The 21,843-nt window shown below is 36.9% G+C and overlaps 1 protein-coding gene across 9 annotated transcripts; it reads left to right on the top strand.

Annotated features, from left to right (window-relative positions):
- Positions 1 to 215: 215 nt before the first annotated feature.
- On the top strand, positions 216 to 20,967 carry L(2)gl (LLGL domain-containing protein l(2)gl). 9 transcript variants are annotated; one of them, XM_072022054.1, is made up of 16 exons: positions 216 to 379; positions 7,412 to 7,509; positions 9,599 to 9,689; positions 12,528 to 12,769; positions 13,204 to 13,342; positions 13,999 to 14,186; positions 14,271 to 14,556; positions 14,640 to 15,396; positions 15,489 to 15,645; positions 15,720 to 15,865; positions 15,938 to 16,454; positions 16,537 to 16,817; positions 17,111 to 17,246; positions 17,487 to 17,686; positions 18,017 to 18,099; positions 18,816 to 20,967. In XM_072022054.1, exons 1-16 carry the CDS (start codon positions 296 to 298, stop codon positions 18,915 to 18,917), a joined length of 3,507 nt encoding a protein of 1,168 aa, XP_071878155.1. In that variant the 5' UTR covers positions 216 to 295; the 3' UTR covers positions 18,918 to 20,967. The 9 variants fall into 9 exon arrangements, with proteins under 9 accessions (XP_071878155.1, XP_071878147.1, XP_071878150.1 ...); XM_072022046.1 differs by having other exon boundaries at positions 13,972 to 14,186; positions 17,469 to 17,686; XM_072022049.1 differs by having other exon boundaries at positions 217 to 379; positions 17,469 to 17,686.
- Positions 20,968 to 21,843: the final 876 nt, after the last annotated feature.

The following is a 21,843-nucleotide window of genomic DNA, read 5'->3' as shown; positions in this document are numbered from 1 at the left end:
GAAAGTAGATATTCCATGATGAGGTTTGGCAAGCCTGATCGAGGTCATTGTTCGTGCGGGCGCGCCCGACGAAGGCTTTCGTTCCGAATCTGACCGAACGCAGCCGATTTTAACCGACTATGGTCGAACGTAACCGAAATATGTGATTGGTCGAAAGCCGACATTACGGCGATAGACCCGAAAAAACGAGTAGCGGCTGACACATCGACCAGAGAGACTGGATTCAGTTATCGTCTTACCGTTCATTCGAGAATGTTTTGACTACGTAGAGGTTTACAACGAATAACGCTGACAAATGTTGAAGTTTATCAGAGGGAAGGGCCAACAAACAACAGTCGAACGACAGAAACTGCAAAAGAATCTTTTTGCTTTTCAAAAGGTGAGTCTTTTATAAACCTCATTTTTTAAACTTCGCGGTATTTTCTTTAATACATCGATCGAACGACGGCGGCGTTGGTATATATCAGTGGCGCGGGGACGATGAGCTGCGGAACGCACGGTGGTGAAGGCGGTGACCAGACGCCACAAATGTTTTAATTACGTGGAGGTCCTCGCGGTCTTAACCGAGCCTTTCGCGACGGTAGTGAAACGTCGTGACATTACACGTGAGGATTAACGGTTTTTAACGGACGTGTCGCGCACCGTTCGAGGAACAAACGCCGACAGATGTTGAAGTTTATCAAAGGCCAACAACCTACCGACAGAAACTGCAAGAGAAAGAAACTGCAAAAGGATCTTTTTGCGTTTCGAAAGGTGAGTTCCGATCCAAAGTTTCGCCCACATCCGACCCGGCGAAATGCGTCGACACTTTCTTACTTTCTTAGGCCTTACTTTTATCCGTTACTGAGAGAAATTACTGAAATACATTAGATTTACCTTTGCAACAAAACAATGTTACTATGTATAGGGTATTCAGGTTCGATCATATCGACGTGTTGGCGTTTTCAATGGAAAGCGGAGAATTTCGATGCATCGAGGAAAAGGTGTTTTGCACCGTTTTTTTATTCACAATGGAGAGAAGTGAGAGTGAATGAGTGAACATTGGGTCAAACTCGTTTTCATTTACATTTAAAGAGTATGGTTTTTCTTTGCTTCTTTTCATTCGCTTAATTTCAAAACTTTGAAAGGACGTTGCGAATCGTTTAAGCATTTTTCTTTTTTTTTTTTTTTTCAATACGCTTTTTAACGTTTTAATCGAGAGAAAATAATGAGTCGACGAATTGAGTTTGATAAACGACGTCAGGAAGGTTAATTTTATCAGTCATCTATCTTCTTAAAACAAACCGATCTTTTTCACATCTTATTTACACATTCATTATTTATAAGTCAACAGGCTTGCAATTGAAAGTTTATTCTGTTACCATGTCAGATAGTAATCTCCAGTTTCTTGATATCACGATATTGATACGCTATGCGTTTTTCAGAACACAAATTCCTTTTACGCGTAAACTACTTAATCGTTTTAAAGATAAATCTTGTCTTGAAGAAGAAAGGAAAAAAGAAAAGGTAAAAAGATGCTGAATATTACGACTCAAGAAGATTGATAAATATATGTGCCATAATATAAATCGTACATAATCGAAAGGAAAACCTTGTTCCGAATTTATACCCGATAAAGAGGAATCAAATGAATTCGACTATAATTTCGGTTTATCGAGCGCACGCGTTTAACACGCGATAAAGCGCGCCAGGATTTGTCGTTTCTCATAGGTTATTGACGGTTACGAGTGATTGCTACACAATCAACTACCAATACCCTATGTATTAAACGAACAACTTATAAGTACATTTCAGAGCGAGCAGTATAATTTACCTCAAAAGTTACTAAATAGATTTTGTATAAATCATATTCCAAGGTTTGTCGTTTCTTATTTATTACTGACGGTTAGGGCTGCTATATGTAACAAAACACAACTTCCGTATTATTAAATAAACAGTTTGTTTGGTATTTCGAATCGAGCGTTATAATCGTAACACGACATAAAGCAACCAGTTAACTTTAAAATTCGACTAATTTCGTTCCTTTGCTCTTCGTTTTTCCTACTAAGTATGTAATTATTGAATCGATTTTATTGAAACAAAGAGCGCTTGTCGCCCTGTATTGATTTGAAAGAAGCATTGCGAAACGCGTTTGATCAGCAGCACACCACCATTCGGAGGCTACCACCTTTGAGAGGCTGGTTTCATGGCGGAATATTAAGATTTTAAAATTGCCTTCGTCCAAGAACATGATACAGCGTGATTTAAGAATGAACGGTGCAGAATCAACAGGTCGATATCCGAACGTAATCGATACCGAAAGTCTAGAAGACGACGGGTGGCCGAGATACGATGCTAGAGTCAGGATTATTGTGGTCATGTGTGCGGTGTGATGCGTTTCTTTAGCGGTTCTGTCTACGGCTGACTGTCATCATCACTGGCCATCGGGTGCACTGTCGCGAAACCTTATCGCGGTTTAATTCTCTGCCTGCTGGATTCGAAGTTTGGCGATACAGATTGCGAAAATAGTCGCACGAATACTAGAAGTTCGTGCCGGTTCCGATCGATGCTTCATGCAGGATGATTTTTATGCGATATTTTATTCGCTATTGAAAATTGTTATTCGTATCGTTTACCATTTATTAGGAAAGACAATGAAGCGATTTTATGTTACAGTCAAATATTGTTAATTCTTAACTTGTTCGTCATTTAAGAACTTTTTTAGCAGGTCGGTTTGTGGCTAACACACACATTTAAAAAAATCTCATTTATTATAGGTAAGGTTATTGTTCCTTACCATTAATTTTAGAAAATGTACCATAAAGTTATATTCCAAAAAGTCATTTTCGAATCTACATTCTCAATACAGAACTACGCTAGAAGTACTCAGTATTTCAGAATGCTACTTGTTTGACCTGGCAGAATTTTCCATTGTGTTGCCAAATTTCCGTCCACCATTAGTCAGGTTTTTCGAAAACCCAACCTAACTCAGGCTAAGGATAACTCAGGTTTAGTCACCTTTAGGGATAAGTTTACAGTTAGTCACTCATATTATTTCTCGTTCGTTATAATTTAGCAAATCTTTAACAAGACGAAACAAAAAGTTAAAGGGAATAGTACTAGTCTTCAATATGATTTTTCGAATAGTTTTGTTAATTTGTGCACACGTGCAAATACCAAAAAATTTGATAAATCACAATGGATCACGCGCTGTATTAAACACCATTTAACCCTGTTGTTCTCGTTGCTTATCTTAATTCATTATTCAAAATATTAAATATACTACATCATTTTTCGCTTTCGTTGTTTATAGCTTTCTTCCAAAATAAGTCTAATAATAAAATAATAATATCACTACTACTAAACTACTACTGTCGCTACTTCTAAATATCAACCGTTACTCTTGTTTGGCAGATAATAAACATACATAACTGCGCATAGTCGAAACAGAAAATTTCCAATAAAAATTAGACACAATTTATGTCCATGGTTACAATCGAAATTGCGCATAGTCCTTGTTTCTTTCGTTCCGTTTTTTATATGACGCAGGGTATGGTACGAATTTGAATTAGACAATAGGAACGTTCCGTCCATTCTAAACGCGTGTATTTACTACGTGTAGGTTACTTTCGTTCGGTCAGGAAATGAAATAGGAAATGTAGGTTAATCTGTCGGTTAAGCAATTACAGGTAGAAGTAGCGCGCTCTGCGCGGTAAGATGTACGAGTTGGAAAAAAAGTAGAAAGCCCTCGCGGCGTGGAGGGTGCCTGTTGCCTTAATTAAAGCGGTCGCATTTACGCAAACCCGGCGTTTACGGAGCAGTTTGGTCCGATCGAAACTCGAATAACATCTGATTGTATTACATCACCGAATGATGCCATTTTATCGTTTAATCGGAAAAAGGCGTGGAACGACAAGATAACAAAATAGAATCACCTTGGAATCTTTGAAACTTGGCAAACGTTCTTGAAGAAAGGAAGAAGCAATAAATTTTTCGTTAATTTTGTTTTAGATCTTTTAATATATATTTGGAAGTGGATTGATTTTACTAATCCCATGGAGGAGTTACTTCGAGGGACAAACAATCAACGTTTGGTTTTTAATATCGATTCTATCAATAATACCACGTACTCGTTGTAGAGAAGAGATACGAAGGAAGGATATTATCGGTTTTCTGTGCAAACAAATACGTGATAAGGTGCCTAGCCCTTTTTACGTTTACTTTAATATACGCAGACGAATGTGCCGTTAGTCTAAGCTGACTAGGTTAGGCATGGACTGATATCCACGTATTATTTCGAGGGGTTTTTAATGTAGATTAGAACTAACTGATGAGTGATTAAATGAATATAGATGTGGTATTATTATCATCTAAAATTTAAATTCGCCAACGTTTATCATAAATGTATAATGTATAACAAATAGAGAAATATTTGTTATTCTTCGGCAATATTTAATAAATGTTCCTGGTAAATTATTTAAATAATACATTGCGTAAAAATGAATAATTTTCCTTTCAAAATATGTTTATTTGTTTGTTAAGTATGAAATATATCACGAATTCTGTGATGTTCCGAACATTCTAGAAAAATGCTTAACTATACCAACGTGAACTATTTCTGTTGAAGAAATGTCACATCGTGTTATTGATCGAACAATAACTTTTAATGTTTCCAAGAATAAGATTAGATCGCTATAACATTACAATTGATCGAATGTTTTTTTTTTTTTCTCAAGAAGAATCGTAAATTTTCTAATTATAGATCTAACATTAACCTAGGCAGTGCATACATATTAATAAAAATCGACAATAGTAGTAAATTTCTCAGTTTTATCAGCAGTCGATCTTTTATCTTTATACGTGTCGATAAAAACAAGCAATTTTTGATGTTGTAAATTTGTTCTTCTCTGTGTACATAAGCAAGAGCATCGTTTGATCCATGTTTAGTTAACGTAACTTCTATCGAGGTTGGGCTCATTGAGATCAGGCCAGATTAAACCTTACGAGGGAATCCTTTGTTGTGCTTGTGCCGGTTCGTGCTTACGCACCTTCTTACTTTAATTCTTTCGGTACGCTCTCCCAAAACTGAAAAATGGCGACACCCTTTCTCATGGAAATTACCTAGGTCAAGGTCTCCTTTCCTCTCTGTTATACCGACGGACACCCTTGTTTCTAATCTTGCCGTGCCTCAAATCGATATTGAGGACAGCCCTAAATCTCGAGGGTTGTACTGTAGCCGTATGATGCTAAAACTTCCCGAGTTATTTAAATTTTTAGTAACGTGTCAGTTGTCTTACAACGTTGTAATATAATATGTAAATTTATTTTATGCTTAATTTAGCAGCCGTATTTTTTCATTGAGGGAGCGTAAAATGAAATAATGTATATCTTGATTATAATTTCCGAAGATCAACAGCTTGATTACGTTAGATTTATTATTACGAAACAGAAGCATCGAAGAATCACCGGTTCCAAGGTCTCGCAATTAACGCTGTTACATTAATCCAAGATTCGATATTATTAATCATCAACTAAAATTGTATTTTTAGTTGAATACCACGTGTATCGATAAGAAGGAACATAATTCTCATCTTACCGTGTTTGTTCTTCGGAAGTAACGAAAAATTACTGAAATCTCGTCCGATAAGATTCCCTTATCGAGTATAACAAAGACAGATTAAGAGATTTTTTTCAAGCGATTCGCCCTCCGTGACAGGATGTACATTGTTACAATGTGTATTACAGAAATGTGTTTTAATTGCTGGTTGTAAAAGAGATTCTTTGTAATTGGGCGCGTGGAGCGGGATGTAAGTACGCACGCACGAGCGATAAAATCACACGATTAACGGGGATTTGACAATCTGACTCATCGATGAGTAATCGGTGCGCCTCTCGACCAAAAACTGATGCCGCCGGCTACGAGTTACGCCGTGAAAGTCGGAAACAAGCGTCGTGCATAATTAACGTTAGTCGCATTGAAAACGAGTCGCGGAAAGGGGAGGACACGATCGTTAACCCGAGCACCGTTGTTTCCTTTAATTCACTTTGTCTCGTATTCTGTTTAATTGCTACGCTAGAGTCCGCGTTTCTTCTTTTTTTATTTTCCGTTTTAACCGTTCGTGCGTCACAAATGGACCGATCCGTGAGCTACTCGCGTTGCTCGAGAAGTGGCTGGTAAGATTTTTGTCAGTTATAGCGCCTATGACGATTTCTTTTCTTTTCTTTCTTGTTTGATACATTATACGAAATACAGAAGCCTGAATATGGTATTCTGTTGTCCTGTCTGTATAGCTTATACATCATCAATTCTCTTCAACTTTATTCTTCTCTTCTTTTGCTATTACTTTTGTACACACGCGGTTCTATTTACTTTAAAAGTAATAAAAGCAGCTAAAAGACAGCCGAGCTGAAAATGGAAAGTTAATAACTCTATTTAAAACCTAGTCCTTGAGAAATTAATAACTATATCATGGGATAAAACTGGTATTGGAAGTTGAATCTTGAACTGGTACTTCGTTTACCCCGTTCATCGAGAAACTTTTTACGTTATAGTTGGAACTTGCAGTAAATATAGACAATTTTATACAATCGTCGATACGTTTTCTGCAGGTAATTGACAGGTTAATTCATTCTACGTCTTACATTTAAGTTACGAATAAGTTGATACTTATCGAGAATCAAACTTTTGTCGTGGAGCGTGCGCATATCAGCGACAGTGCAGATAGCGTACACTATTTTTAGCGACTTTCTCGTATAAATAGTGTACCGATTACTGCTGACAGTGTACAATTATCATAAAGAATAGTCTGGCGAAATGACCATGCCAATTTATGAATCGAGTACCGAAAAGTGAGTTAGTCCGTTATGTGAAAAAATGGAAAGCTTTTGGAGAAACTGTTCGGAGATTCGTATTTTTATTCTCGTCTGTTTTCAATGCTCGTTTCATCTTATAAATAGAGACAAAAGGAGATTTATAAGTCTTTCATGAAAATTTCTGAAAAATACGGGGATGTGAAGCAAAATTTAATATTACGACAAACATTTATGTAGTTTGAAACAAAGTTCGATTTCATAAATCCATAATGGTTAATGGTCAGAACTGTTCCAACACATAACTGCGAGAATTATTCATCAAGTATATGCAGGTAATTAAGGAGAATGTAAACAGTATAAATTACGCGAAGTGTTACCCATTCACTATCTAACTTATTATATAAAGAAGGATGAATCGCGCCAGTTAATAATTAACGGGATTCTACTCGAACGACTATCATTAAAGCAGAATATCATTAAATTCCGAAATGTTCGTCGAAACAAACCTAATCTACTCGAGGTACTCGAGCACCGTCCAATAACCTTACATTTGTCGTCTCACTCCCGTTAATAGCTATAATAACTAAGACTAATAAAAATCTTTTCCTGTTTTTTGCAGACGGTGCAGCATGGGTTCCCAAACAAACCCACAGCCCTCGCATGGGATCCGAGTTTGCGGTTGATGATCATTGGCACGGCATCCGGCGCCATCAAGGTGTATCCTTTTCGATTTCGTCGCTCTTTCGCTTTCGGCCAGTTCATTTATTTTTGTTTTCTTCTTTTGCCTTTTCCTCTCGATATTTATAATCCGACCACAAGGCACTGTCTCGATGCTCGATAACGTTCCTATCTACCGATAAATCGTCGAAAGCCACTTGGAGAGCCACTGGCCTAAGGGAAACGGGAACGTGATTGACGCCGGTTTCTTCTGATCTCTTTCTCCCCCCCCCCCCCCACCATGAATACTAATTTTAGATACAACGATACTCGATATTTTGCCATCACGTCAAAGCTGTTCCTCGATTTACGCCCCGGCTTTTACGGTCACGGCTTTCATTCAGAAAACGCTCTGCTTTTTCTTCTTTAGACAGCTATATCGAATCGTGCGACGATTCTTATGTTTCAACGTTGTCGTTTCCGCGAGAAAATTGCATTTGTCGAGCGATAGATTGCTTTCCCCGATGCAAGGTTCTCCGGAGGGTCTCCGTGTTGGATGCGACGGAACTGAATTTGGAGTCATGTTTCCCGTGAGACTGGGAACGTAGGATGTGAAAGTATCGAAGTATCGCAGAGTCGCGCATATGAATATGAAATAGCGGAGGTGTTCTGACTTTGGTTACGTCTGGCGAAAGATGAAAGAGCGTGCAAGCCTCGAGCATGGTACTATGTTTTGTATTAGGTACGTTACGAATCGATCGCGAAATTTAGATAAATTTATACGCAGGAATATGGATCGAAGATGTACCGATGGAAATAAAAAAATTAAAAATAATTATACGTATGTATGTATGTTCCGGTAGGGATGGAGAATAATGCGATCGAGAATGAGATCATTGGAAATAAGCAATAGAAATTTACGTCGTATTGTATGTTAAAGTAAAATCGATGATGGTGTACGTTTGAAAGTTTGATCAGTTAAGTAGAGATTCGTTCGTATCATTTCCAGGAATCACAAATCCTCCGTTGTTCCGTCGGATCTTCGTCGTCGTTGCAGCAGCGCGTAAATCTCGACAGTGTAACCACTTGTTCCTCTTGATGTCTGGTTGATGTGTACCGCAAAGGCATTAAATCATTCCCGGAACATGTACTATGTTAACATGAAATTACGCATATATCTTTCGAGATCGTTAAGAAACTCATTACCGAACGAACGTTTAGAAATTAGTCAGTGTAGACCTGCTTTTGTTACCTGATTACCCAGTTCGTATTAGGTCAATCATCGATCTAAAAGGACTGTAATCTATCGAAGCTAATCTAGATGTGCCTGATATTTTTTACGATGTTTGTCGAAATAATATTATCTTTTCTGTATCTACCCGTAAAAATTTATTGTACTTTGTCTTACGTTTCATTATTTTATATAATTATATTAATTGTTCGACAATTAGGAACAATTATAATATCAATGAAAAGACATTTCCAGACGGAAGGATGTCGAAGTCGATACATTCGAAGAGTTAATTAAAACATTATTTTTGTATAATTGTTCTTTCGTCAATCGATTGGTACACGCGTCGAGTACGGTCTGAAAAATGCTAATTACAAGCGCACAAAAGGATTGATTCCCAATGCGTCAGTGCGTACCGTACGACTGCATACCGGTTACTTTATTCGCGTCTCGATGTCAGATGTTCGAATGGCTACGTAATCGGTAGATGATCATTATCATTTCGCAAGACGTATGATAGACGTCTTTACTGTCTCGACGGAAATTCTATTTGCAATTGATATTAGGAGTTGCTGCTAGTTGCTTGTAAAATCTTTATAAACCTCGAATCTCTGTCTGTGCTATTTATTTTGGAATTGCTTGTACCTTCGATAACAGGCGTGTCTGATCGACGACGTAAGAGATGGCTTTAGGCGAAACTGTTGTACGATGTTGTGTCGGCGATTGAAGTAGAATATCGACGACGATATAAAAGGCCTATACAATTCGTGGATCGAGCACAATCGTTCCTGTCAGCGAACGTTAAATCTGATATTTTCGAAATAAAACCACCTTCTGTTTCTTGATAAGAGGTGGTTTACTGTTGCAAATAGGGCTATCTAATTTTCTCTGTTTTCCTTGACTGACGTGCGATTACAGATTCGGTAGGCCAGGTGTGGAATTCTATGGACAACACACCATCGAAAGTGGAGAGAATGCTGTCACAAAGATTGTTGCTCTGCCCAATGAGGTAAGCGCCGCTATTTATTTATTACTAATCTACTACTTATGCAAAACTATTTTCAGAAGTCAAGGAAAACTTGAATAATTTTTAATAACTTTACTTGAATATAACTCGATGCTGGAACGTACGCGTTTAAATATATTGTATATTGATGGTTTTCATGCATTCACGGGAAATTTGAAAACGCGCATAGATGCAAAAAATATACAAAAATATATAAAACGTCCAAAATATGAATCTCATCGTAGTATGCAGTGAGTGAAACTACCATTTCTGTCAACTATGTTTGTAAGGATATGAATTTGCATAAATATCCGCAGTCTAATGCTTGAAACCACGATGATAAGATGGAAGTAAATAGTTTTATGTTTCCGTTTTATTGGAAGAATTTTTTTATTCTGATTGTAGTTTGATAGCTTTAACGTTAACGAGTACCGTCGAGCACGATAAACACAATTCTATAATGAACAATTCACACAATTTTATAGCTCAGCAATTGCGTAAATTGATGCACGTGTAAACACGAATGTACTCGTGGCTATTCAACAGTGTGTTAAATTGTTGGTTTATGATCTTGTAAACTCCATGGTTTAGCGATGCTAACGTTTGCGTGGGAATCGATTTCTAGATTTATTTCTATAGTTTTCAATCGACGAGATTAGGACATATATTAAACGCTAAACGATGAATTGTATTAAATAGAAACGAACGAAACACTGTGGGAGCTCAGTTCGTGTAAACTTCACTGGATTAAAATATGCAATAGCGTATACTTTGAAACGAATGCCAGCTGACGTACCATCCTAGTTCGGATTTCTTAATGACCACGCTAATAGTTCTTAAACCTTCCAAAGGAATTACGTTATCTCCTAACGAGAAATTCCAGAAATTTTTGTCTCTTCAAGTCACTCTTGGAATTTGTGTTTTCCAATTACCCTTATAGCGTCTCCATTTCTAATATTCCCTCTGACCATTGCATAGCATAATACGAGAGATCTAAGTACATGTAGAACGGAGTATAGAAATCTTGACGATAAGAAGAGCGTACTTTATCGCACTTTGAATCGCTTGAATATTGACGTTGCTATTTTTATAAGCTAAATGTTTGTTAGAAGTTCGATAAAAGGAGAAAGAAAAAAAAAAAAAAGAAGAGAGAACGCCGAGGAAACGGTGCTTCGTGTCAGGTCTGCCCGCGATAGTAATATCTTCTGCGTACATTGTAATCAAAGGGACCAGACGGAGGTGTGAAGTTATGGTTGTTTTAAAAGTCACACGCGTTGCACCGGTAACGCGACACCGTGTTCGGCTTATACGGCCATCGTTACCGAGTTGCATAACTGTGTGCGACACGCGCAACGCGCTTTTGCACGCGTGTACGAATAAATAATATACGAACACCATTGTCGCCCGTTCCATAAAGGTCGGCAACGTATTACCGTACGTACGCGATGCTTTTCCTGTTTCCTTTCTTTTAAATACGAACCTCGCCGCCGGGAAAATTTCGTTATGAAATTCATCTACAAAGCAACCGATGATGCAATCGTAAAATTTCCAACGCGACAATAATTATCAATTTTCCTTTTTTTTTTTTTTTCATTTATCCTGCTACGTCCTTCGAACCATCTTCGTTATTAGCTTATAGAAGAAAGAATAATTATATTTATTGGGATATAAGATGATACGTTAGGATGCACAGTAACGTATGTATTCGTAAAAATTGAAATAAAAATTCTAACAGCGAACAGTGTCAAGGGGCGATGACAAAAGCATACAGTACATGTACACATGAACGAATAAAACTCAGTAAGTAGGTAATTAATTGCCTATACGAGGAAAAAACGAGCAGACTAATATGGGAAATCAGCATATATATACATGAATAACGATGAGTCGATTCACGTTCATTTGCCTTTGCCGGTAAATTGTTTTGTAATAAGTTGTGTATAAAATATATGATACGAAGCAATACACAGAATAGGCGTGGCATGATCGAGCACCGAGTTGCTTACATTGCTCGTTACGAGTCATAAAATCTCGTTATCGCGATCATTTTTCAAGCGAATCCTAAAACCGATAAGATAGCGCCTGTACGATTGCTTCGTCGTAGTTAGATATCAGATCGGATCTTGGGCTTCTCTTTTTTTCCCCTCTCGTATTTTGTTGCTTTAAATCGTTCTGTTGATCGAAACGATCAGATTATCACGAATCAATAATCGGAATTCATCAAATTCGAATTATGGGTCAATTTTAAATTGGAAAGTTCACCAAACGCGAAAAGACGCGATTTCAGCGAATTCCGTACGATAGAGTGCAAAATGCAAGGTATAACCCACGTCGTGCTTTTGCTGGTACAATGATCGAGTACGGGATCTCAATTATTCAACTGCACACGTTAATAACACGCGGAAAGAGCGACGTTCTGCTCGAGAAAAACACGTTGGAAGTACCGTAGACGCGCGTGAAAGTGCGAGGCGCGAGGTAAACCTTCTTAACCTTGCGTTTTCCTCGAGTTTTCACTTCGCCTATTACAAAGAAGGTATCGTCTTTGTGACCGGGGGAAAAAAAAGGACACGGGATCTGTTCCGTGAGAAACGATGAGGTCATGAAAATTATCTACAATACGTTATTTTGTTTATCTGTATTATGATACGAAGCTATTACGAAGTCACGAGTTTTACATTCGAATATGAATATGACGAGGCAAATACGAGACACCAATACAATTGCGAATTAACATTCGTTTTCATTCATTGAAATAGATAGAATTATGTGTAGTATTAATCTTTGCGATTAGTTCAAGAATAAGTGCGCGATAAAAATGATTGATTACTACGAATGTAACAGGGTCGCGTGGTTTCTCTCTGCGACGACAACTCTCTTCATTTATGGGAGATCAACGAAAGTTCGGTCGTGGAGACCAAGTCGTTATCGTTGGAGGGCAAATTGAAGAAAATCTCGGCGATGTGTCTCGAATCAAGCGGCGAACATCTTCTTCTTGGAACGGAGGGCGGGAACATCTATCTTCTCAACTTGAAAACATTTGTAATGCCTGACAATATCATTTACCAGGATGTTGTGATGCAAAAGTAAGAATAATTCTTGCGTTTTTATATGCATTTTGAAACTCGCATGCTGAATGCCTATAGCAACTGACTTGATTCTTCTTTAGCGTTATGCATTTTTTGGTATATCTTTTATTTTGATCTTTTTGGTACAAATTTTATACTTTAGTCGTTGGTAGTTTTAGTATGAACATAAATTACGCGAAACGAACCATTTGAAATATTATCGTTAACGACTAGTCGTAAATTCGTGAGATACGAGCGATGCTAACAAGTTGAGCCGGAATTTGCGAAACAATGAGTCTTTAGCGCAAAATCATGGGAATCCCGATTTTCTTTTTGTATTTTTTTTTCAATTAACTTTCATTATGGAACGGAGCGTTTGATTGTCGATTGCGAGGGAGTTGGCATTGAAATGGCTGGATTCATGTACCCGTAACGTATCGATGTTATGACAGTGTGCCAGACGATTACAAGAAGAATCCAGGAGCGGTCGAGGCGATAGCGGAACAACCAGGTCACCCAGACAATATTCTGATAGGTTACAATCGTGGTTTAATGGTTTTGTGGAACAAAGCGACTCCAGGAGCCCAACAGGTGAGCCTTCGTATTATTATTCCATATCTTTCTTTATACACATGCTATGTATACAAGACTATAGTGTGGCAGATGTAATGACACGCTTATAAAACAGTTCCAACACACTTGCTTACTACATTTGTGGGGCAATGCTTAATCCATCGGTACATAGAGGTGCATTCAGCTCAAGTACCACGCAAAAGAGAATAATTTTAATCAATTGTATCATTTAATAAATGCTTCATTCCTGTTGCGATCGTTGAATTTTTGTATTTCGATCTTGCTCTCATTTTCACAAACAAAATGTATTTGTAACGTTTCAGGGTGTGTGACATGAGATTAAAACGAAAGAAATGCATATCGATAAGAATTTTTGTATATTTCATTTAAACTTGAGTATTCTGTAACGTTAAAAGGTACAATTGGATTGAAAATGACCGAATCGAAAGCAACAGGATTAAAAAGTATTAATGAATCGCATATCTAAGTAATTGAAACAAGCTCTATGTAGAATAACGATTCGTGAAACGTTTTAATTTAAAATGAAATAATATGCACCGATGGGTTAAGCGCGTATTGTGAGATGGTATCGCTCGTTCTGATTGTTGTTTGTGTCTTTGGTGGTTTTGGCGAACGTGTACGTGCAGCTGATGGGTTTGTTTTCGCGTGCGCAGACATTCGTCTCCACGCAACAGCTGGAATCTGTCCACTGGGTCTCCGACACCCGTTTTGTTTCCTCCCACAACGATGGATCCTATGCATTTTGGAGTCCAGGCAGCGACAGCATGTTGGAATCGAGTACACCCTATGGACCATTTCCCTGTAAAGCTGTCACTAAAATTCTCGTCTATCCGACCGCAGAGTGAGTATAGCATTTCCCCACAACATCGATAATTATCTTTTCTGTAATTGGATTGATAATGACTCATTGTAAAACATTTCACAGACTCGGAGAACTCGTTTTGTTTTCGGGGGGAATGCAACGTGCAAGTTACGGCGATCGTCACACCATTACCGTTATGGCGAAGGGGAAGCATGTTGTTTTTGATTTCACGTCAAAGGTGATCGACTTCTTCACTGTGTTTCCTAAACAAGAGGATGGAAAAGATGCATCTGATAGTCCAGAAGCGCTTATAGTATTGGCCGAAGAAGAGATAGTAGCCATTGATTTGAATAATCCTGAATGGAAGATGATGGCATTACCGTATTTAGTATCTCTCCATGCAAGTGCGGTAGATATCATTTGTAATTTGTAATATAACGTTTTAGAAGTATACGTTCCTTCTCATTATGTCTGTGATGTCCTTATTTATAGGTCACCTGTTCGCAACACGTCCCGAATGTTCCTGAGGAATTATGGGAGAACATTATCGCAGCTGGGAAAGCGCAAACGGAACATCTATACTCGGATAAACCATGGCCTATAGATGGTGGAATTATTCTGAATCAGAAATCGGAAAATGATAAATTAAAAAGCAGAGAATTATTACTTACCGGCCACGAGGATGGAACCGTGAGATTTTGGAATGCGTCTGACGTTGCTCTAACACCTCTCTACAAGTACAATTCATCCATTCTGTTTACTGGCGAACATCTGGATGTTCTTGAACAACCACCGGAGGATGACGAGGACGAGTGGCCACCATTTAGAAAAGTTGGAACCTTTGATCCGTACTCCGATGATCCCAGACTTGCTGTGAAAAAAGTTTTGCTTTGTCCGCTGTCATCGACATTAGTGGTTGCCGGCACGGCTGGTCACATAATTACAACTACCATATCATCCGAACCTGTAAACAAGGAAATCAAAGCCATCACGATGAACATCGTAAACGATCGCGATGGATTTGTTTGGAAAGGCCATGATCGTCTTCCGGCGAGGACAACTAGTATATCTTTCGCAGTCGGTTTTCAACCACAAAGTCTTCTTCAATTATACCCACCAGCTGCGGTTACAGCATTGGCTATGCATAGCGAGTGGGGATTACTTGCTGCAGGCACGGCTCATGGTTTAGCTGTTTTCGATTATACAAGAGCGAAAGCTGTCAATGTGAAGTGTACACTTAATCCAAATGGTATTTTTACATATCTTTTATTAATTGAATATCTGTAAATCGTATATTTGTAAAGACAGTAAATTAGTTTTCGATTCGTTATGTCATTCTAGATCTTTCTGGAGCAGGCGATACACCAATTTCTAGAAGAAAGTCGTTTAAAAAATCATTGAGGGAATCTTTTAGGAGATTACGAAAAGGAAGATCACAGCGTCGAACAAATGCCACTAGTCCAACTAGGAATACAACATCAGAAAAGAAGAAAGAAACGTGAGTATTTTTTGCTTGTTAAACTGTAACTAATGTTACTATGTTAAACAATGATTGGTTTTTAATTTTTGAAGGTCCAGTGTTGCTTCTTCTCCGAGTGGTGACCTTTCGCCAGTGGAATTGAAGCCTGTGGAGAGACAAGTGGAAGCAAGACCAGTAGATGATGCACTGGGGTCAATGGTTCGATGTTTATATTTTGCTAGAAGTTACATTATAAGCAGTAAGTGTTTCTAATACATCTTTATCGAATATAAATTATGAATATTCTATTAACTTTTTTTTTTTATTACAGTGCAAAACACAACGCCTACGCTTTGGGCGGGTACCAATAACGGTACAGTTTATGTTTTCACGTTAGCAATCCCTGCTGGTGTTAGAAGAACAGAAGAGGATGTAAATTGTACATTAGGCAAAGAGATTCAGTTAAAGCACAGAGCACCTGTAATTGCAATTACAATTCTCGATGGGTCTAGCGTACCGTTGCCAGAACCATTCGAAGCTGAGAAAGGTGTAAGTCCTGGTCCCGATATGGCTTCTCCACACAGAGTTGTAATTGCTAGCGAAGAACAATTCAAAATCTTCAATCTTCCATCGTTGAAACCATATTGTAAATACAAACTTACTGCAAACGAGGGTTCACGAGTTAGAAAAACTGGTTTTGCAAAATTCACGTGCCCAATCGAACCTGCAGGAACTCATGAAGAAACCTGTTTATTATGTTTGAGTAATCTTGGTGATTGTTTAGTGCTCAGTGTTCCCGAATTAAGAAGACAACTTAATGCCGCTGTTATTAAGAAGGAAGACATTAAGTGAGTATATCTCTTTTACATCTGTGTTTATCTGTGTATATCATATGAGTATATCTGTGAGTATATTGTTTTGTTTTTCTAGTGGAATTTCTTCGTTGACGTTCACAAAAGCTGGCGAAGCGCTATATTTGTATTCAAGTTCGGAACTGCAGCGAATTTCATTGTCTGCTAGTAAAGTGACAAAAGCGCACTGTGCGTTAAATTTACCACCGAATGCTAGATCATTTCCGGAAACTAACAACGAAGAAACCCAAGAACAAGGTGTAGTCGAAGGTACAGCAGAAACTGAAGGTGAAACAACGCAGGGAAGCCAATCAGATGCGGTACAAAGGATGATTATAGAGAATGGTGTGGTGGGTTCTAGTGAGTATACCACGAGCACCTACATAAGTTTTTTTAATTTGTACTTAACAGATATCGGGTAATCATTAAGTTATATGTTGTCATAGGATGTTTAAACGTGCTACTACTAAATATGCGTAATCGCTTGGCATATCTCAAGTAACTCGTGTATTTATCTAAATGTTGCTTTGCTATAATTACTTGTGATTTATTAAACGAGCTAGCTGCTAAATTGTACTTTATGCTGATTAACATCATCAAGGAACGCTGTCTCCTAACCCTTTAGTACCTATTCTTGAATACATCTATTTTAGCCGGTGGTGAAGAGTCTCCGAAAGAATCATCTTTGCAACCCGCAGCAAGTACCAATGATGTAAACGGAGAGGACGATCGTCAAGACTTAAGTTCTATTGGAGATATAACGATCGATAGCGTGAAAGACCATTTACTGTAAGTGGACGTGTTTGTATGTTATGCCTAGCTTTTTATTGTTTTATTTCACATGCTTCTTTTGCTTACCCGTTTACAATTAATTTTATGACAATAAAAATGACAAAGGACAAGAGTAAAAATTTCAAGGAAAGATAAACTTAATTTGACAAGCTGACTTTAATAATATGTTTATTTTGCTGTGCTAATCGTTGTTTCCTACACTTGCCACTTGTTTGGCAGTAACAGTTCACTTTTCAGAAATGCAACGTCTTCCGAAGAACTTCATAGTCGTCTTGCAGGACTTAAAATGGAAGTGACTTCACGAACTTCAGAAATTTCCACTCAAAATCAATCCCTAGTTGTAAAAACAACAACCGTTGTTTCGCAAACAACCAACAATACTACCGCTAATGGAGAGATCGAAACAAGTCAGACAAATGAAACACAACAAATGAATAGTGAGTGAAATCATTGCTGATTCAAATTAGTGTGAATTATAAATTATTCAAATGACCAATAATACATTATATTAAACTGATTTTTAACATTTCATCGAATTCTTTTTAAATATATTTTTTAAATGAATATTTTTTAGGTTACCCCATGTTATAGTATTTGAAGACTGTATACGATAATATTCTTAATAATTTCATATATTACGTAATTCATCGATCGCTTAACATTTTGTGTTTGTCTTTCATCGCTTTGTAATTTTTTATTTTTATTCTTCTGATATTTTTTGTATTCTTTTGTTATTGTTTCGTTTTGTGCTATTTGTTCTTGCGCAGGCACTACGGTAGAAAGAGAGATACGCAGCGGTACTGAGACTACAACGACACACGCTACCATCACTCTACCTCCAAACGTCGAGGTCAGCAAACGGCACTGAATGTATTGCGATAATTGGTGTCGGTCCTTACCTCGATATTAAGCCTATATTTTGCGACAAAATGATAGAATGCCATTAAATTTTTGGAATTTGTCAAAAGTAGTGCAATATATAAGAATTCTATAAACATCCGCATAGAAGATATGTTGTCCTTACTAATATAAAGAAAAGATAATACCCGCTAATGATATTACTATTTTCTTAGGAATTTTAATTCAGTTTTCATAAACATTAGGTGTGTTAGATGATAAGGCATGTTCATTTTTTCAGTAATACATAACCATTCGTTCCTTCTCTGGAAGTCCTAAAATTGCTCTAAATTGTGATTACAATATTCTTCCCAGTTTAAATTCGTTTGAAGTAACCACTCATTTTATGTTAATAAGGAAGAGATATTTTATATCTTTATTAGGGATATGCAATTATTTTGCCATGAAATTATATAATTAATGCTTAGCATATCGCCCGCTCTTAATCTACTAACACGATTTACGTAGTTCAGTTTGTTTAAGAATTGGATAATCGATTAATCAATCTTCAAATTGTGGGTATATTTTATAACATATCGCTGCTTAATTTATTGGTGTATTAACAATCTTTTTTGCGTAGTTATAAGGCTTTGTTTAACTGGATACATGATAGTTTTTGCAGAGTATCATTCAGATAAATGCGTAACATCATTATTTTTAATATTGCAGATTAGTGCAGCTGACTTGGCAAACTTGGAGATAACAACAACTACAGTGACTACCGAAAAGTCGAAAGCTCCATTGGCAAGGCCTGAAGAAGTCGGTTCTTAGGAATATTCCAAATTGTCCTGTACTCTACTCCCTGGTTTTATGCTCTGTACACAGAGCCACACAATAATTAGATTTTTTGTTACTTAATGGACTCACGTGTACACAGCGGCGATAGGTAGAATTTATATATCGTAGATTTTTTAAAAAATCTAGATTTATACGCGGCATTAGCATTTAGCTATAAATGATAAGCAAGTGAACTTCGAGTATTGTAGCGACGAACCAATCGAGATATATTAACTGCCAAGATTGTCGATATATTTTACATTTTAACTGAACATTCTCACTGCATTTCTTTTAACAGTCAATTTCGTGATTGAGCAAAATTTTCGATGGTTTAGTAGAACTAGGCCTAGGTAATTTTAATAAAATGCATTTTATTTACATACAAGCGTAACAAATCTTCATGGAAAAATTTAAATGTTTCATGTTGTTTCATCTGTAGATCAATCTATTAAAATATAATTTTAAAAAATTTTCTGATGCAGCATTAAGAAACAAATTGAGGAAAATTTATACGATCCGTTTCATGGTGTGTAGCTGAATATAATTAAAAAATTATAGCTTGTACAAAGAAGCAAGATACATCACAAATTGTGAACATGGCAGCCATATTGTAACGCAACGAATATACTGCGTTACGTCATATTTCTAAATAATAAAAGTAAAAAGTAAAAAGGCGACTTAAATCATCTATATAGTATTTCTAATATTATATAGGCATCTTGTGACAAAGGATAAAAAAAAAAAAAGAAAAATATGTAAGTATATGTTGAATTGATGCGCCTAACAAAATAAAGAAATAGCTACTTAAGTAGAATTACGTTATAAGAAAAGTTACAGAGATTAAGTGAGGGACACTATTAATGGCCATGACGTAAAAGAGGAGAGCCGTTACGAATATATTTTTTATTGATACTTGTTAATCGTTAAGTTTCCTTTTTCTTTGATGGAAACGATCATGATACAATCGAACTGTTTCTATCGAGCAGCATTGAAACTCGTTGAATTCAATTCCGATATTATACGAACAAAAAAGATGTAATTGTGTTTTAACATTGCACGTATGCATGTCCCATCTTTCTAGATAAACAAGCTATTTGTTAATTATTTTTGGTGGAGGACAATTGCTACATATTACTTTTTACGCGAATACATCGTAAAATGCTACAAATGTACTATTATTATCGTTATATAGTGATGTACTACGTAGCTTGATTTGTGTTTGCGACAGTACGGATCGTATTTAAGATATCACGATTTTGGATCTCAATAAAATTTCGAAACAAACACGACTCCGTTTCGCGGGGCAATTTCATATTTATCTTTTATAATACCATAACTAACGATTTTTTACAAAAATGGAAACTACTAAAAATTTTAATATATTTTTACCGAATGTGACAGACTGATGCATAAAAGATACATATTCGTTACTTCTTTTACATTTAATTAATCAATCATTAACTATTTAATCGATCGACTATTCACGTGATTTCGAGTAAAAAGTTTTTCATCCTTTATCGTTCCTCTAGACTACATGTGTGTTAAAAAAGATAACAATTTACTGTTCGTTGATGCAATTAATGCGAGGCCTTTGTAGATAGATTTTAATCTTCCTCTAATGTCATAATTTCTCTTACGATCTTTTTTATTTCTTTTATTCAACCGCTTTGCGAAATGTATGTTTCTTGTACGCGGTTATTACAAATAAATGTTATACAAGGTGTTCCAAAAATCGACTATGCACAGTTTTTTTTATTGAAAGTGAAATCCTTAATCCATAACCATAGATTTAAATATTTAAATAGGATATTAATTAGAATAAATTTGTTGTTTATCGAATCCACTTGAATTTAATTATTCAAGATCTAATATAGTATTCTGTGCTGTTGGTGCACCTTGTACCGTTAATTTTATTACAATTGTAAACTACATTAACAAGGTAAAGTTAATGAGCTAAGTAAGATACAAAATGTATGAAAACAGACGTGCTTCTGCTATTGTAAAATTATTTGTTTTTTACCTTGATAAAATATTACGTATTGCACATGGTGAATTGTTAAAACTACTCCCAAACATTTCATACTTTTTTCCTTTATAAAATATGTAAAGTCAACAAATGACCTTAACAGTCAATGTTGAAATATATATATGTCGGGTTTGCGTTAAGACTTGGATTTGGGGCGTGTAAGGGATCTGCGCCTGGGTCGTTCGTCGTCATTGTACAATCGAGATAACGTTTATTACCACAAATATAAGATAGACAACTGGCCTCAATAATCAAACAATAATGACAATGATCTTAGAGTCGATATAACGAATCCACGGTCCACGGGATAACGGATTCACTCTTCACTACTCACACGCCAGGTCTCTGGCTAATCAGACTGCAAGCAAGGGAAAGACCTCTCATCGCTGCTGAGCAAAACTATATCAGGTGTCCTTACGGCACCAGGTCATCGGATTAGTCGGAGAAAATCCCATAACGGGCGACATGTATACGGGCTGATAGAACAAAGGCCACCTGCCAATTGTGCATGATGCGTCACCCTCTGGCGACCATCCGTATGTGCCTAACTACGGGGCCGTTAGGTCGTTTATTGTCAAGTATCGGTACGGCTGATTCATTAAAGGCGGGCTATGCAATTCCACGTTTTCGTTAGGTCGTCACCTCGAGCCCAAGCTCATTGTCTCAAGTTTCGAATAACTGTGTTTAGGTTGTTTCGTAATTGCTACAGTATTCGGGTTTTTCCGAGTGATTTCAACGGAGGGTCCCGTTGTCCTTTCATCTTCAACATATAAATAAAAGTAAGTTTAGCATATATTTAAATTCCATAGGTAAATAAGTTTTATAGGTTTTCTGGCATTTCAGAAGCGAAAGATATAAAAAAAATTGCTTCTGGCAAAATTGAGGAAAATATAT

This window comes from Bombus fervidus, chromosome 2 (assembly GCF_041682495.2).
Source record: "Bombus fervidus isolate BK054 chromosome 2, iyBomFerv1, whole genome shotgun sequence".
NCBI lineage: Eukaryota > Metazoa > Arthropoda > Insecta > Hymenoptera > Apidae > Bombus > Bombus fervidus.
The sequence above is the reverse complement of the archived record's forward strand: the minus strand, read 5'-3'. Positions and strand labels throughout refer to the sequence as shown.